The 15,652-nt window shown below is 45.5% G+C and overlaps 1 protein-coding gene across 5 annotated transcripts in view; it reads right to left on the minus strand.

Moving 5' to 3' along the window:
* Positions 1-15,652, minus strand: part of trak1a (trafficking protein, kinesin binding 1a) — a 228,174-nt gene that overhangs the window by 116,475 nt on the left and 96,047 nt on the right. For all 5 annotated transcript variants that reach the window (XM_078539593.1, XM_078539588.1, XM_078539589.1 and 2 more), the window contains one exon: positions 12,390-12,688. Coding sequence is in view for 1 of the 5 variants with exons in the window: in XM_078539588.1 (XP_078395714.1) it covers positions 12,390-12,688 (299 nt within the window). In the remaining 4 variants the exon portion in view is untranslated. Of the gene's footprint in view, positions 1-12,389; positions 12,689-15,652 lie in introns of those variants that run through there.

Raw genomic sequence — 15,652 nt, forward strand, 5'->3', positions numbered from 1 at the left:
AAGGATAAGTAAAGTTGAAAATAAACTGAAGAATTTACTTTTAATACCTTGACAGCAAAATAAATAATAAAAAGTGCATGTGCTTCAAATTCTTCCTGTAACTGCAAACCGGAGAAAACTTAAGCCAAGACTGGTCAACGCTGCTGACAAACAACTAATTTTACTGAAACAAAAAAACGCAATGAAGGAAAGGAGAAAATTGGACCAAGAGCATGGAACAAAATCTTTTCCCTGATGCCAAATGTTCTTCAAGTCTGGATTTTCCACCATAGTTAATCAGGTTCAAGATCTCCGTTGCTGAGGGCACAGATAAATGCAAACAAACGCACCAGGTTATAACTAACAAAAGTTTTGGATAGTAAAAGCGTGAGCTTTTCTAACAGTCTCACAGTAGAAGAAAGGCTACTCACTCATTATTTTCCTCCTATTTTTGTTTGCATCACTCTAAGAATTACATCTTTTAAAAAAAGAGATGTTGCTTCGAAATTCTCAACATGAGAGAAGAGGCGAGAGGACCGGAGAGAAAAGCAGAGCACATAATGGACTCCAACGAGTGTCTGGGATACCAACAGCAGTTGTCACGTGGGTTATTAATTCCCTGACTAAGCATGGATTAAGTAATGACAATGAGCAAACAAATCTGCTGATGTGTTTGTCTCCCCTGCACCCCTTTTCAACTTGCATGTGCTAACCTTCATCTGTGATTCCTTCAAACAAATGAATCACAACTGTTAGTGAAAGGCTGCGTAGATAAGTGATATTCACATTTTTATGAATAATGGCAGGTTATTGCTATCGCTAGCTTTTCCACTTCTGATACAGCGTGCAAGCACCAATCAGATTATTAGACTGCTTCATGAGCAGAAATCTCCTCCAATATTGAGAAAATCAAAGCTACTGAACTAGAAATTGAGCTCCAAAGCACCTGGGCTTTTGGCACCATGAGCCCCCTTTGCCCCAACACTGCTGCCATGTTGCGTCTACTCAAAGCTGGTGTGGGCCATGCCAGACATCAAGAGCTGTCCTTTACCCAAGTCAGCAGCAGGGGTTAGAGGATTAATATATGCAGATAAGAGGCCTGATGCTTGCTTCTGCTTCCTCATTAGCTTTTGCCTGAGGCACCGATCACCTCCAGTAAAACCAACATTAAGCAGCACAAAATGGAAAAAAGGTCAGCGCTCATCTTAAATCACCGCCAATCCCCATCCCGAGATCTCAGACTTCAGGCCAGACTCCGACCTCCTTAATCTCCCTTCAGCCCAACTTCCCCCTCTGACACCAGCTGATTTCCGCACCCCCACCCCCCACACCCCATTATACTGCAGAGACTGCAATGTTCTTAGCCAACCCTGGTTGCACTGAGATTTAGCCATTCCTCCTCCAGATCCCCACAATCTTACCAAATCGCTTACTTCAGCAATGACACACAAGCCTGTGCAAGTCCCCTAACACTTGCTTCAGCACGAGGCCAGAGGAACCCACTCGGTCATTCTCATTTCAGTGCAACCTTTTTGCTTTGTGATGAGTTACCCAATAATAGATGCTGCTAATTTCTAGGTCATCGTCTTCGATCTCCACCCAAACTCCATTCCCTTAACACTCACTCCACCTCTTCCCCTGGCAAGATCGTGAGGCTGAAGAAAACTATTAACAGCCTTGGTGTTATATTTGGTCCAAGTTGAACTTCCGACCACAGTCACACCAAGACCACCTATTTCCTACTCTAACAATGCCCAACTTCGCCCATCTCTACTATCTGCATTGGAAACCCTTATCCATGCCTTTGTTATCTCGATACTGAACTATTCCAGTATACTCCTGGTCTGTCCCCAAATTCTACCCTCTGCAAACTCAACAACCACCAAAATTATGCAGCTCCATTCCCAATTCATACCAAATCCTGTTCACTGGTCACCCCAGTGCTCACTGATTTAAATAGGCTCCCGGAAGCAATGTCTTGATTTTAAAATCCTCACCCTTGTTTTTCAAATCCCTCCACGGCCTTGCCCTGCAATCTTCTCCAACCGAAGGACCCTCTGAAATATCTACACTCTAATTCTGGCCTCTTGTGCATTCCTGATTTAATCGCTCTACTATTGGTGGCCGTGCCTTCATCTGCCTGGGCCCCAAGCTCTGGAACTCCCTCCCTAAACATCTCCACCTCACTTTGTCCTTTAAGATACTCCTTAAACCCTACCTCTTTGATGAAGCTTTTGGCCATTTGACCCAATATCTCTTTACATGGCTCAGAATAAAATTTTTGCTTCATAATATTTCTTTGAAGTGCCTTGGAAAACGTTATTACTTTAAAGGCACTACATAGATTTAAGTTGTTGTTGATGGTGATGTGTGTCCACATGCACGTGCCCCAAAGATTGTCACTAAATCTTGTTGTGGACCAGTATGGATAGGGAGAGAGTGTGACGATAAAGGGAAATTATCATTACGTGTCATCAAGTGAGCATCGGTAAGTAAGAGCCATCCAACCACTTTTTGCAGGTTTAGTAGGAGAAAATTGCCTCCATCCTTGGGGCCAATTTTACCCTGCCTGCCCGACAGAAACCAGGAAGGTGGGCAATTAAAATACCTTCAGTAACTTGACCGCTGCAATCCCACTGCCTTCCTAAAGCTGGAATTTTAATCTGTCTTTTTTTGAGTGGGGCCTGGGTCTTTCTTACAACACGCAGACAATATCATTGGGGCCTGACCACAATTTTGACTTACGGCCTTCATAGACCACTGTGGCGGTTTCCCTGTCAGGCAAGGCAGTTGGACCACAACGATCACACCATTTATATTTGGTGGCTTTTGGGCCAAGAAGAACAGGACTGCTCCTCTGTGATCTACAAGAAAAGCCAGCACGCCTCCAGCCAAGAGCTAAAAATTGGGGCCATCGATTCTAACCAGCACCAGCCTACACCAATTGCATATCATCTGGAGGAGGAAATACTGGAAAGTAATAAAACTGGAAAACTTGCAGCCCAGCCTCACCATACTAGCTAAGTTATATTTCCCAATCCCAAGCTGCACATCATCAGCCCCTCACCTTAATCTCTGCCCACTTGTATCACCCCTCTCCCTGGCAACAGTCCAAAGAAGCCAGTCTGCTCACAATCTTGATGTCATATTTGAACCAGAGATGAGCTTCCGACCTTTTTTTCACATCGCCATTAAGGCTGCCTAATTCAGCCTCCATAACACCACCCAATTTCTATCCTGTCTCGGCTCATCTGCTGCTGAAACCTTCATTCATGCCTTCATTACCTCTAGACTTGACTATTCCCACACACACACCTGGGCTGGTCTCCAGTAAACTTGAGGTCACCCAAAACTTTGCTGCCCGTGTCCTAACTTGCACCAAGTCCCATTCCCCTTTCACCCCTGTGCTCACTGACTGACATTGGCTCCCAGTCAAGCGACATCTCGATTTAAAAAATCTCATCTTGGTTTTCAAATCCCTCCATAGCCTCGCACTGCACCCCCCATCTCTAATCTCCTGCAACCCTCCAAGATAGCTGTGCTCCCTTAATTCGGGCCTCTTAAGCATCCCCAATTTTAATTGCTCCACTATAGGTAGCAGAGCCTTCAGTTGCCTAGGCCACAAGCTCTGGAATACCATCCTTACACTCCACCTCACTTCCTCCTTCAAGACACTCCTTAAAACCTGCCTCTTCAACCAAGATCACCTAATATCGCCTCGTGCGGTTCAGAGTCATACTTAGTTTTATAATGCTTCTGTGAAGCACCTTGGTATGTTTCAGTACAAGAAAGGTGTTACAGAAATCAGCCATTATTGTTGCCATGATACCCTTAGTGCCTACTTCAGAACAGGAGGACCCAACATTATAATATCCAAGATAAAGAATGCTGTGAAATTGATGAACACAGGAAAAGTTCCAGGCATAGATCTAATAGCAAGGGACAGTCTTAAAAACCCTTGGAGAAACAGAATTAGAAGCGATAATAGAAATTTGTCAAAGATATACCAAAAAGATACAGTCCAAGTGATTCAAGGCATTCATTATTCAATAAAGCTACCGAAGAAACCTAAAGCAATGGGAGCAGATCTCATGGTGCAAATGGCAGCAGCAAAACAACAAAAAGTTGCTCCAAATTTTGTACTATTAATCATGCTCCATTGACTCATGAGTGACTAGCAGGTGAGGACAAATCAAACTCAGTCCACAACAATCCAACAATGGGCTGACACTCTGTGTACAATCACGCAAAGAATAGCTCGTCGGATAAGATACTGGACATGACCCAAGACCTATGACCCGCATTACAGCATGATAATCAATACAAGGTAAAGTTCGAAAAGAGGGGGAAAGAGGGGCTGAATTTTACAAGGGGGAAAACTGGCCGGCTTTATAAAAGGCGATATTACATAGCGGGTGGCCTTACCACTGCAGAGTGTGGGACTTCGGCCCTGCGGTGGATGCAAGTCCCACCCTCTAGAGCTGCCGACCAATCTGATTGGCCGGCAGCTCTTGTAGTCCCAGGACTCAGTAGTGGGCGCTAGTGGGACTGCGAGCAGGTCCCCACACACACACACAAAAAGAGAGCAATCGGGGCTTATTGGATGGGGAGGGATCGGGTACTCTAGTGAAGGGGGTTGGGGAGGAGGGTTTTGGAGGCCAGGCAGGGAGGTTCAAAGGGGGGGTTGGTGCCCCCCAAAAGTGATGTACTCCCCCTTCTTCACCACTCTTTCAGCAACTGAAAAAAACAGCCTTCCCACTCTCGCCTGCCTTCCGCTGCCCAGCAGATAATAGCAGCAGAGGTAGATTGAGGTCCTCAAGCAGCTGATAATTGGCCACTTGAGGGCCTCAAAAGGGCAAAGTGGGCATCTTAACCACTCCACCCTTTGTATTGTGGGGGCTGGGTCGGGGGTGGACAGGAAAGCAATGGGCTAGCCACCCGATATATTTTGCGTGCTCCCAAAGAAACACATTCATATGGGGTATGGTGAGCTGTAAAATTCAATTCCAGGGGGAAAGAGGTAAAATGAGGCAGAGGGAGCAAGAGAGCAAGCATGAACTGAAGGGAGAAGGCAGAAAAAGAGGAGCAAAATGGGGAAGAGAATGGAGAGGAGCAGAAGGCTATGTGCAACTGGAGGGGGATAGGTAGCAGCGTGGCTGAGGCGGAAGCAGGGGGTGGTGGGGGGGCACAAGCCAGAGAGCCAATGGGGGCAAATGAAGGAGAGCAAAAAAAGAGTGAGCAAAGTGGACAGGAAATGAGGGGGAAGTGGTAGGAAGGGCAGGAAGTTAAATAATAGATATGATTTCATTGGAGGGGCAAGAGAGATTATGGGAGAGAGAGCAGGACCAAAAGCAAGGGGATGTAGGGCTGTACAGGCCTCTCGCAAGCTGATGCACAGTCAAGATGCTGTTGAGTGGGCGAAAGGGGATGATGATGTAGAGTGTGGGGAGACTGTTGTTGATGTCAAATGCTGGATGAGTTGAATTATACTAAGTTGGCCTGTGGGGTGAGTGAAGCAGCCAAAAGGTGAGACGGGAATTTTTGAAACATTCATGAACTGGAGGTGCCTGGCAGGATTGGAGTGATGAAAGCAAAATAATTAGTAATAGTTATTTGGTAGTTTAGAACTGGAGTACTGCTGAAAAAAAGACACGTTGTTGAAGTTTGTTGTCTTGCACTCATCAGGACAATTCACAAGAATACCAACTGTAAAGGTGATAACAATTTATACTTCATGAGAAGAGTGTGCCGATTGGTTGGCAAGTGGACTCTGATTGGCAGATACGTTGCCATGGAGAATGCACCAGTTAACTGATGATTAACAGTTAACTGCTGAACTTTGCTGAATTCAATCCAGGCAGATTAACTCTGATTTGCCCAGGGCAACGCCTTGACCATGAAACAGAGAACGGCTGTTGCCTATTTTGTTTAACTGAAACAGGTGCAACGTGTGTACGTGTTCTTTCTGTCTGCAAAGATCAGGGCCTGTGTAGTAATATATATAGTCTCTTGCACTGCAAGCGTGACTGATAATCTTAAATTGATTGTCAATGTAATTCTTAGCACAGTCCGGGTTGTTTAGCAAGTGTTGTCCAATCACGGAATCACATCTGATGTTGGATGCTGTGCTTTGAGTTTTGCAAGCAGGGGCCAGTTGAGTGCAAACAGCCAAAGGGACATGCAGTTTGATACAATCCGCCAGTCTTTGGGACCTACGGCCTACATACCTGGCATCACACCGGCACTGAAATTCATATGCCACATTACTCATCTGTGTGATAGGCAGAACATCTTTTTGGCTTGACGGCAGCATCCTGAGAGTGGCGAACACCACTCGTGTGGCTACTGCATAGTAGCAGTGTGAAACAGCTAGCTTCACCTGTTGCTCAAAACAATTAGTCCTTGGGAGGAGGGGGAACAGTGCAGACGGAAGGGTGGAGAGGTTCCTACAAAGGTTCGTTTGTGGAGAGACACGGGAGCTCACAAATGCCTAACGTGCAATCAAAATCACTGCAGAATGCTTTAATTTTGAACGATTTGTGCCCCATGTGTTGTACAAATTAAATTCCAATGACGCAATCAAAGGAAATATATACAATATCCAGTAAAACTACCGAGTCTCCCAAATTCAACACGTAGGGACAAAATCTATCACCTGTCTTCTTAATAAAGAGTGAAAATCCACATGTTTGAAGAGTAGACAAAATCAATGCCTTTAAAAAGTTAAAGGTATTTACCTGACAGTCCATTAGGTTTGACTGACATCAGTGCAAGGTAGGCAGCAAATACAAGTCTCGGTGAAATAAAGTGAATAATGAGAAGCTAAAAGGCCCTGATCATTCTTGTTAACTCCGCTGCAGTGAACCGGCCACGTACAAACTGACTTTTCACAGCATTGCACAATTTTATTAACAAGAATATGTAACTAGCTGGACATGCAGCTCACCGACAGGGAAAGGTGAAGGAGATTACATTTCTGAACTGGACAACCAGTGTGGTTTCTTTTTAAAATATACAACAATGATCCTTTGGCGTTTTTATAAATACTGCACTTTTCCATCAAGTTGGATAAATAATTTAGCTGTGTTCATTTCTAATTGCGTATTTGTACAGTTATAGGTTGGGGGGGGGGGGGAGAGAGAGAGAGAGAGAGAGAGAGAGAGAGAGAGAGAGAGAGAGAGAGAGAGAGAGACACAGAGAGGAGTGTCTCCAGGCGGTTAAAGTGATACTCCCCATTTTTAAAACTATAATTGTGGACCTAAATTGATCAACATGCTATGATTCTTATTTCTTTGTCTGCAGTAACTCAGTTTTTGGCAACGTATCCAAGTATTATTGACAGATTTCTAGTTTTTGCCCAACTATACTTACAGCTGTCCTGTTTTGACCAATTTAAGAGAAATACAGTTTTTAAAATTTATTCTCTTTCGTGGGATGTGGGCATTGCTTGCAAAGCCATCCATCGCTAATTGCCTTCAAGAAGGTGGTGGTGAACTGCCTTCCTGAACCACTGCAGTCCATGGTGTAGGTACACCCACTGTGCTGTTAGGGAGGGAGTTTCAGGATTTTGACCCAGCGGCAGTGAAGGAACGGCGATATACTTCCAAGTCAGGATGGTGTGCGGCTTGGAGGGGAATTTGCAGGTGGTGGTGTTCCCATGCATCTGCTGCCCTTGTCTGTCTAGGTGGTAGAGGTCACAGGTTTGGAAGGTGCTGTCGAAGGAGCCTTGGTGAGTTGCTGCAGTGCATCTTGTAGATGGTACACACTGCTGTTACTGTTCATCGATGGTGGAGGAAGTAGATGTTGAAAGTAGTGGATGAAGTAGATGTTGAAGGTAGTGGATGAGCTGCCAATGAAGTCAGCTGCTTTGCTCTGAATGGTCTTCACCTTCTTGAGTGTAGCTGGAGCTGCACTCATCCAGGCAAGTGCAGAATATTCCATCTCACTCCTGACTGGTGAACAGGCTTTGGGGAGTCAGGTGGAGAGTTACTCGCTGCAGAATTCCCAGCCTCTGGCCCGCCCTTGTATCGACAATATTTATTTGGCTAGTCCAGTTCAATTTCTGGTCAATGGTAACCCCCAGGATGTTGATAGCGAGGGAATCAGTGAAGTTAATGCCATTGAATGTCAGATTCCCTTTAGCTGGAGATGGTCATTGCCTCACACTTCTGTGGCGAAATGTTAATTGCCACTTATCAGCCCCAACCTGGATATCGTCCAGGTCTTGCTGCATTTGGACATGGACTGCTTCAGTATTGAGTCGCCACGAATAGTGAACATTGTGAGAACATCCCCACTTCTGACCTTACAATGGAGGGAAGGTCACTGATGAAGCAGCTGAAGATTTTTAGGCCAGGGACACTACCCTGAGGGACTCCTGCAGTGATGTCCTGGAACTGAGATGACTGACCTCCAACAACCACAACCATCTTCCTTTGTGCTCGGTATGACTCCGCTGAACCCAATTCCACTCGAGTTTTGCCAAGGCTCCTGATGCCACATTTGGTCAAACGCTGTCTTGATGTCAAGGGCAGTCACTCTCACCTCTCGAGTTCAGCTCTGTTGTCCATGTTTGGACCAAGGCTGTAATGAGGTCAAGAGCTGAGTGACTGTGGCAGAACCCAAGCTGAGCATCAGTAAGCAGGTTATTGCTGTGCAAGTGCTGCTCAATAGCAATGTCGACAGCCCCTTTCCAACACTTTGCTGATGACCAAGGGTAGACTGATGGGGCAGTAATTGGCCGGGTTGGATTTATCCTACTTTTTGTGGACAGGACATTCCTGGACAGTTTTCCACATTGTTGGGTAGATGCCAGTGTTGTTGTTTGATGTAATCCTTGCTTTTGTGCTCATGGTGAAAATATAACAGTACACCTCATTCAACATTTTCATCCCAACATCTGTGATTTATTTTTTCATTTTATGTGATCAACCATGTAAACTTCAGTCAGATGGTTGTGTTTTAAGTCCCATTCTAAACACTTGTGCACTCTACGAAACATGCAAGATTCTGAGAGGGCTTGGCAGGGTAGATGCAGAGAGGCTACTCCCTCTGGCTGCAGAGTCTAGAACTGGGGGGGGCTGCGGGGGACAGTCTCAGGATAAGGGGGCTTCCCATTTTAGACTGAGATGAGGAGAAATTTCTTCACTCAGAAGGTTGTGAATCTTGGGAATCCTGCGCTGCAAGGGGCTGTGAACACACAGTTGTCGAGTATATTTGAGGTGGAGATTTTTGGGCATTAAAGGGAATCAAGGGATTGGGCAGAAAACTGGAATTCATGACAACAATCAGCCATGATCTTATTGAATGGCAGGACAGACTTGAGCAGCCATATGCCCTATTCCTGCTCATATTTCTTAGACTCTAACAATCTAGACGGACACTTCGTTGCCAGTATTGAAGGACCGCGTCCCAGTCAACATTTTGGATGAGATGTTGAATCCAAGCCCCCTCTGCTCTCTCCATCGGGCATAAAAGATCCCATGACACTACTCGTAGAGGAACAGGGGAGTTTTCTCCCCCCCTCCAGTATACTTGCCCATATCTAAGCCTCAACCAGCACCACTAAAATAGCTGATCAAATGTGTGGCTTGTGGGGTCTTGCTGTGCGCATATTGGCTGCCGTGCTTCTTGCATTACAACAATGAATACAAAAAGTACTCAATTGGCTGGAAAACACTTTGCGATACCCCGAGGTTGCGAAAGGCACTACGCAAATGCCAACCTTTTTTGCTTCCGAGCGTAGCACTGAACTAATAAGGGTGTCAGGGATCACATTTCCCAGCAGCGGTTTTCTGAGTTCTGCTCTCGGGAATCCTGCAACTTGATATATTATGGAGTAAAGAAGCAGTGGATTCTCCCTCATGAATCAGCCAATGGATCACCGATTCCAGTCGCCCCATTATAAAGGCCTAGTGAAGTGGCCCTTTCAGTTAGGGTGTGAATGTGATGATCCTCCAGCTCCCAACAAAACTCTAATTTTTCCACCAACAATCCCAGCCCCTGCTCCCACTCCCCCCCCACCACGGCCCCAAGGAACGTCCCCCACAACTGCAAGTGCAGAGACTGGAGGAGCAGAGCACAAAGTGGCCAATTCTCTTCTGCCGTGAGCCATCTGTGAAATAGAGTTTCTGCAACATTATGGGGGGAGTGAAAAGACTTGCATTTATATAGCGCCTTTCACAAGTACTGGGCATCTCAAAGTATTTTAAAGCCAAGAAAGTCCTTTCTGAAGTGTAGCCACTGTCATCATCTAGCAAATGTGGCAGCTCATTTGCACACAGCAAGCTCCCACAAACAGCAATTTGATAATGACCACAACCTGCTTTTTGTGATGCTGATTGAGGGATAAATATTGGCCAGGACGCCAGGCAGAACTCCCCTGCTCTTTTTTAAAATATCTACCCAAAGGGGCAGTCAGGGGGCCTTAGTGTAATGTCTCATCCAAATTCTCTCATGACAGTAAGTCCTCACTTAAAGTTGTGGTTGCATCCTTTGAAAATCACAACTTTTAAGTGAAGCAACTTTCAGTGAATCGTGGGTTGCCACGGGAATCAATGTTAAGGCCAGAATTAGGTCCCTTTGGACATTTCTTGCCAGGAAAAGAAGACAGTGTTGAAATGCTGTATCGTACACGTGAGGCACTTTGCATTCCTAGCTGAAATAACTTGCTAAACCAATCACTAAATATAATGTTTATTGTATTTTCAAAATTCTTTTATAATAAAAAAATTATTAGTACTGTACTCAGCTCAGTGCACAAGGCTTTTTCCCAAAAAAGATTGACCAGGCTCCATCTGGTGGCACAAGTTGCTTGATGCAGTTAGCAGCTATCGGCACTGACCAACCTCTACCTCTAAGGTGTAGATGTACGAGCCCAGGAGTGAAGCCAGAAGTCACTGAGGAACAGACCCTGAGGACTCAGGTAAGAACGGAGGCTGGGAGACAGGGGCGGGAGTTGGCAAGGGCGCGGAGGCTAGAGGCTGGGTCACGGGGGTGTGAGCGGGAAGGCAGGGGCGTGGGGGACTAGAGGCAAGGGTGGGAGTTGACAAGTAGTAGTTTAAAATGGTATTTTCACCCTTGGAAATTCTCACGGTGCGATATATTTTCACGGGCTGTTATGTATTCTCATATTCATGCATGCTGATTCTTCTTCAACTGTTTCCCACATGAAGCGCTTTCACTGCTTTTCACCACTGGATGGTGCTGTAAGATGGTCGTACTGAACCAACACTGGACAATGAGGTTCTGCAGTGTAATAACACCACCTTCTCTTTAGATGGTGCTCTATCTATGCAGTACTGGTGAGTATGAGCAATGACCTTGGGCGCGGCCATAAAAGTTTTCATTCTGTTGCCAAAGGTACAACAAAGGAGGCAGTTCCAAACCCTTCCTTTAAATAACATTTACAAACCATCTCCTGTAAACTAACTGATTAGTTCACTCTGAAGGCAAGAATCAAACGAAAAATGGTCAAAACGTAAACAACTTGCTCTGCTGCCTTCAATAACTGGAGGTATTGACACTTTTCACTGCATTGTCCAAGTTAACTCTTATTTTCTTACTCTCTTCCTGCATCTCTCATCTCCCATCCATCCCCTCTTTACCTCTAGACTTGACTATTCCAATGTACTCCTGGGCTGGCCTCCCACATTACACCCTCTGTAACCTTGAGGTCATCCAATATCCTCATGTGCATATCTTAACTCAGAACAAGTCCTATTTACGCATCGTCCTTGTCCTCGCTGGCATACAGTGGCTCCTGGTCCAGCAATGACTTAATTTTGAAATTCTCATCCTGGCTTTCAAATCCCTCCAAGGCCTCGTCCCTCCCCATCTCCATAATCTTCTCCAATCCCACAACCCCTCCGAAATGTCTGTGCTCCTCCTTTTACTGTCTCTTGACCACCCCAGATTTTAATTGCTGCACCATTGGTGATTGTGCCTTCCGCTGCCAAGGCTGTTGTGCACAAGCTGTTTTCTTCATCTCTCTCTTTGTTTCCCTTTCTTACTTTTGCAAGCACAGGTGTGACAGGTAAACAGGACTTGGTGCAAGACACAAGACAGCAGAGATTTGGATGACCTGAAGTTTCGGGGAGGGTGGAATGTAGGAGACCAGCCTGGAATTAATTGTAATAGTCAAGTCTAGAGGTGACAAAGGCACGAATGAGGGTTTCAGGAGGTGAGTCAAGATGGGCCAAAGTGACAGAAATAGAAATAGGTGGTTGTAGTGATGGTGCGATTAGGAGGTCAGAAGCTGATCGCAGGGTCAGATATGACAGCGGAGGTTGCAAACTGGTTTAGTTGCAGGGAGATGGATGGAGTCAGCAGCTAGGGAACAGAGTTTGGACGAATAAACAATGGCTACCCAGTATTTAATTTGGAGTTTATTCACCGCGTACGTTACTTACCAGTAATGGTGCAGGCATCCCTGTGTGCATCGCTGCTGGGAGCATCTTCTGGGCAAACTGCCTCACTCACGTAGTGCACCTCATCGGTGCCTGTGCCACAGGCTAGAAACGGGCAATCAAGTGTCTGTGAGGCGGACAGGGTGTCAGCCGAGGCGTTTTCACTGAAAGCTGTGGCGTCCAGCTTGACAGGTTTCACAGGGTCAAGGAAATTGCCATTGATAGAACGAGCGCTGGTACCTTGATCAGGGAGGCTGAAACCCAGTCCTGGCTCGGTGACCCTTCTGGCACCCCCAACACACCTAAAAGAGAGATGGTACAAATGGTTACGCTCCGAACTCGTCTCCAGAACTGAGCCACCAAACGCATAGCAGAACTTCTTCAGTAACAAAACACAAATCAAGATCAGCTGTACGACAGTCAATAGAGACAGCAATATTAAAAATCTCAATATTCGACTGAAACTCAAAACAGCAACGAAAACCCTTGTGTTCATAAAGGACTGTCCAAGTCTCTGAGGAACACCTCAAAAGACCTTTACAGTGTAATACTTGGAAAATCAATTGGGTAGAGCTTCTCCTTGGGCATAGTCAGGGATTTTGGTGCCAAATTGCACTTGGATTTGAAAAATGTTGTTCCACTCAAACCTATCTGCCTGCTGCCAAATCTGTCATAAATTAGCCCAGTTGGGCAGCATTTTAGAACTTGAAATGTTGCTTTAAAAAATATTCCTCGATGTATTTGATAGTGACTCTGTGTAGGTTGACTGACGCAGCTGAAAATAGGTTTATCACACAAAAAAAATATATAAAATCAGTGTCAATCCACCACTAGTGTCAAGTCACCCAACTTTAAATTACTGAAAATTAATTTAAAAACATACCAAACGGTGTGTTATTTTTGGCGTACAGTAAGCCAGTTCATTAGCAAAATTTAAAAGCGTGTGGTTCAGATTAATGCCAACACCACAGGTTTGACTCCTGTTCTGGCTGAGGTGTACTTGGGACCAGCCTCCTTGCCCTACCCCTGGGAGAAGGCGGCAATGGCCAACCACCACTAGAAAAAAAACAACCACCTAGAAAAACAGCTCAGAATAAAGCATCAGCAAACAATAAGCCGAGGGTCTGCCTCCAGGGCGGAGCACGCATGAAGGAAGTAATTAATTAGTGTCCTTGTGCCCAGAAGATCCGGCTTAATTTTGGGAGCATCCTCAAGGGCCCACAAATGAGCACAATTTGTGGAAACTCCCAGCGATTAATGGGCAGGACCTGCCTCTAGACCAACGAGCTGGACCAATAAAATCGCGGCAAGTCAAGTCACAACTGAACACAATTTGTGCTTGAAGTTCCATGAGACTTTACGCCAGTTAAGCCGATATCAAGGGGATTGTCATAAAAAATGCAACACAACAAAGCAGCAGCTGCAGCCCAATCACTGTTACACAGGCAAACATGACAACCATTTTCGCACACTGCAAACTCCCCTTTATGAAATAACAAGCGATTAATCCACTTTTCGCGCCACTGTTAGGAACACTGCAGCAGGAGCAGGCCATTCGGCCCTTCAAGCTTGATCCCGTTCAGTAAGATAATGGCTGATCTGGTTGTGGTCTCAGCTCCGCTTTTCTGTCCGCCCTCCATAACCCTCGACTCCCCCTGCTTAACAAAATTCTGCCTAACCCTGCCCTGAATAAATTCAAAGGCCCAGCCTCCACTACTTTCTGGGGAAGAGAACTCCACACACAAAAGACGCTTTGGGAGATAAAGCTTCTCCCTCATCTCTGTCTTAAGAGGGAGGCCCAACTATGTCCCCTAGTTTTAGTCACCCCCCCCATAAGGGGAAACATCCTCTGGGCATCCACCATCAAGCCCCTTCAGGATTCTTATATGCTTCAATAAGATCACTTCTAAGATTCTTCTAAATTCCAATGGGTATGGGCCCAACCTGCTCAACCTCTCTTCATAAGACAACCCCCTTTTCCCAGGAATGAGTCCAGTGAACTTGTCTGAACTGCTTCTAAAGCAATTATACCTTTTTTTTTAAGTAAGGAGACCAAACTATTCAGAGTACTCCAGATGTGTTTGAGCTGGCCAGAACAACAACAAATTGCATTTATATAGCAACTTTAACATAGTAAAACGCCCAAGACACTTCACAGAAACGTTACCAAACAAGATTTGGCACCGAGCCCCATAAGGAGATGTTAGCCCAGATTTTTAGGACGTTTTGCGAGTTTATCAGCTAGAGATTTCTTCTAATCTGGCATCCATTCCAAGGCAGCGCCCTTTACAGGGGACCTCAGGTATCTGTGAGCAGGGAAAAATTAGATTGAAATATCCTCACAGATGTGCAAAATCCAAACATCAATTACTTTCAAATCATGTATCAAAAGCAAAATAAAGATTGTAAAATACAGATGGAATTGAGGGTGAGATGCACAAGAGATGGGCAGAAAAAGAGGGTGAAAAGCTCGAGAGAATGAGATTCCACACTTGTAAAAAGTCACTTACTCCTAAGTGCACCAAACCGAACTTTCGCAGCCACCTTTAGTGTGAAAGTAGTGAGAAAATACAGCAAGTTCACCGCATTAGTGATTTAAGTTCCATGTCCAACAGCAAGGATGGTGACAGTACACCGTCAAGAAGCGGCCATCTCTGACACCAACACCTAGATTTCCATGTTTAATTGCACGTGTGCAGATGGCTGTCAGATATACCCAGCAATAATGGCAAGTGCCGATAACCTTGTCATTATCATCACTACAGCAAAATTCAGGTCAACAGGGCAGGGTGACCAGAAACTTGGTCCCTGTTGGGCTTGAGGAGAATCTTAAAAGGAGGAAAGAGGCAGAGAGGCAAAGAAGTTTAGGGAGGGAACAGCCACCAATAGCGGAACAACTAAAATCACGGATGTGCAAGAGGCCAAAATTGGACGAGTGCACATGGGTCGTTGGGCTGGAGGGGGTGATAGAGGTCGGGTGGGGGGTGGGGAAGACCATGTGGCGATTTGGAAACAAGGATGAGAATTTTAAAATTGAGGCCTTAGTCAACCAGAAGCCAGGTCAGAAAGCACTGGCAGAACTCCTTGAATGTTGCCATTTTAACTTCCAGGGGGCACAGGCGACGGATGGAGATTTGGTTCATCGTCAAATCCGAGTCACAGTATCCCAAATAATCCAGCGCTTCCTTGGCAACAGCCGGTGTTATGAAAATCCCTTAAAAGGTTGTCACTGGGCAGTCTGTTTCAACCCACCTTAAAATAAGCTC

The sequence above is a fragment of the Cetorhinus maximus genome, chromosome 3, assembly GCF_964194155.1.
Source record: "Cetorhinus maximus chromosome 3, sCetMax3.hap1.1, whole genome shotgun sequence".
Classification (NCBI taxonomy): domain Eukaryota; kingdom Metazoa; phylum Chordata; class Chondrichthyes; order Lamniformes; family Cetorhinidae; genus Cetorhinus; species Cetorhinus maximus.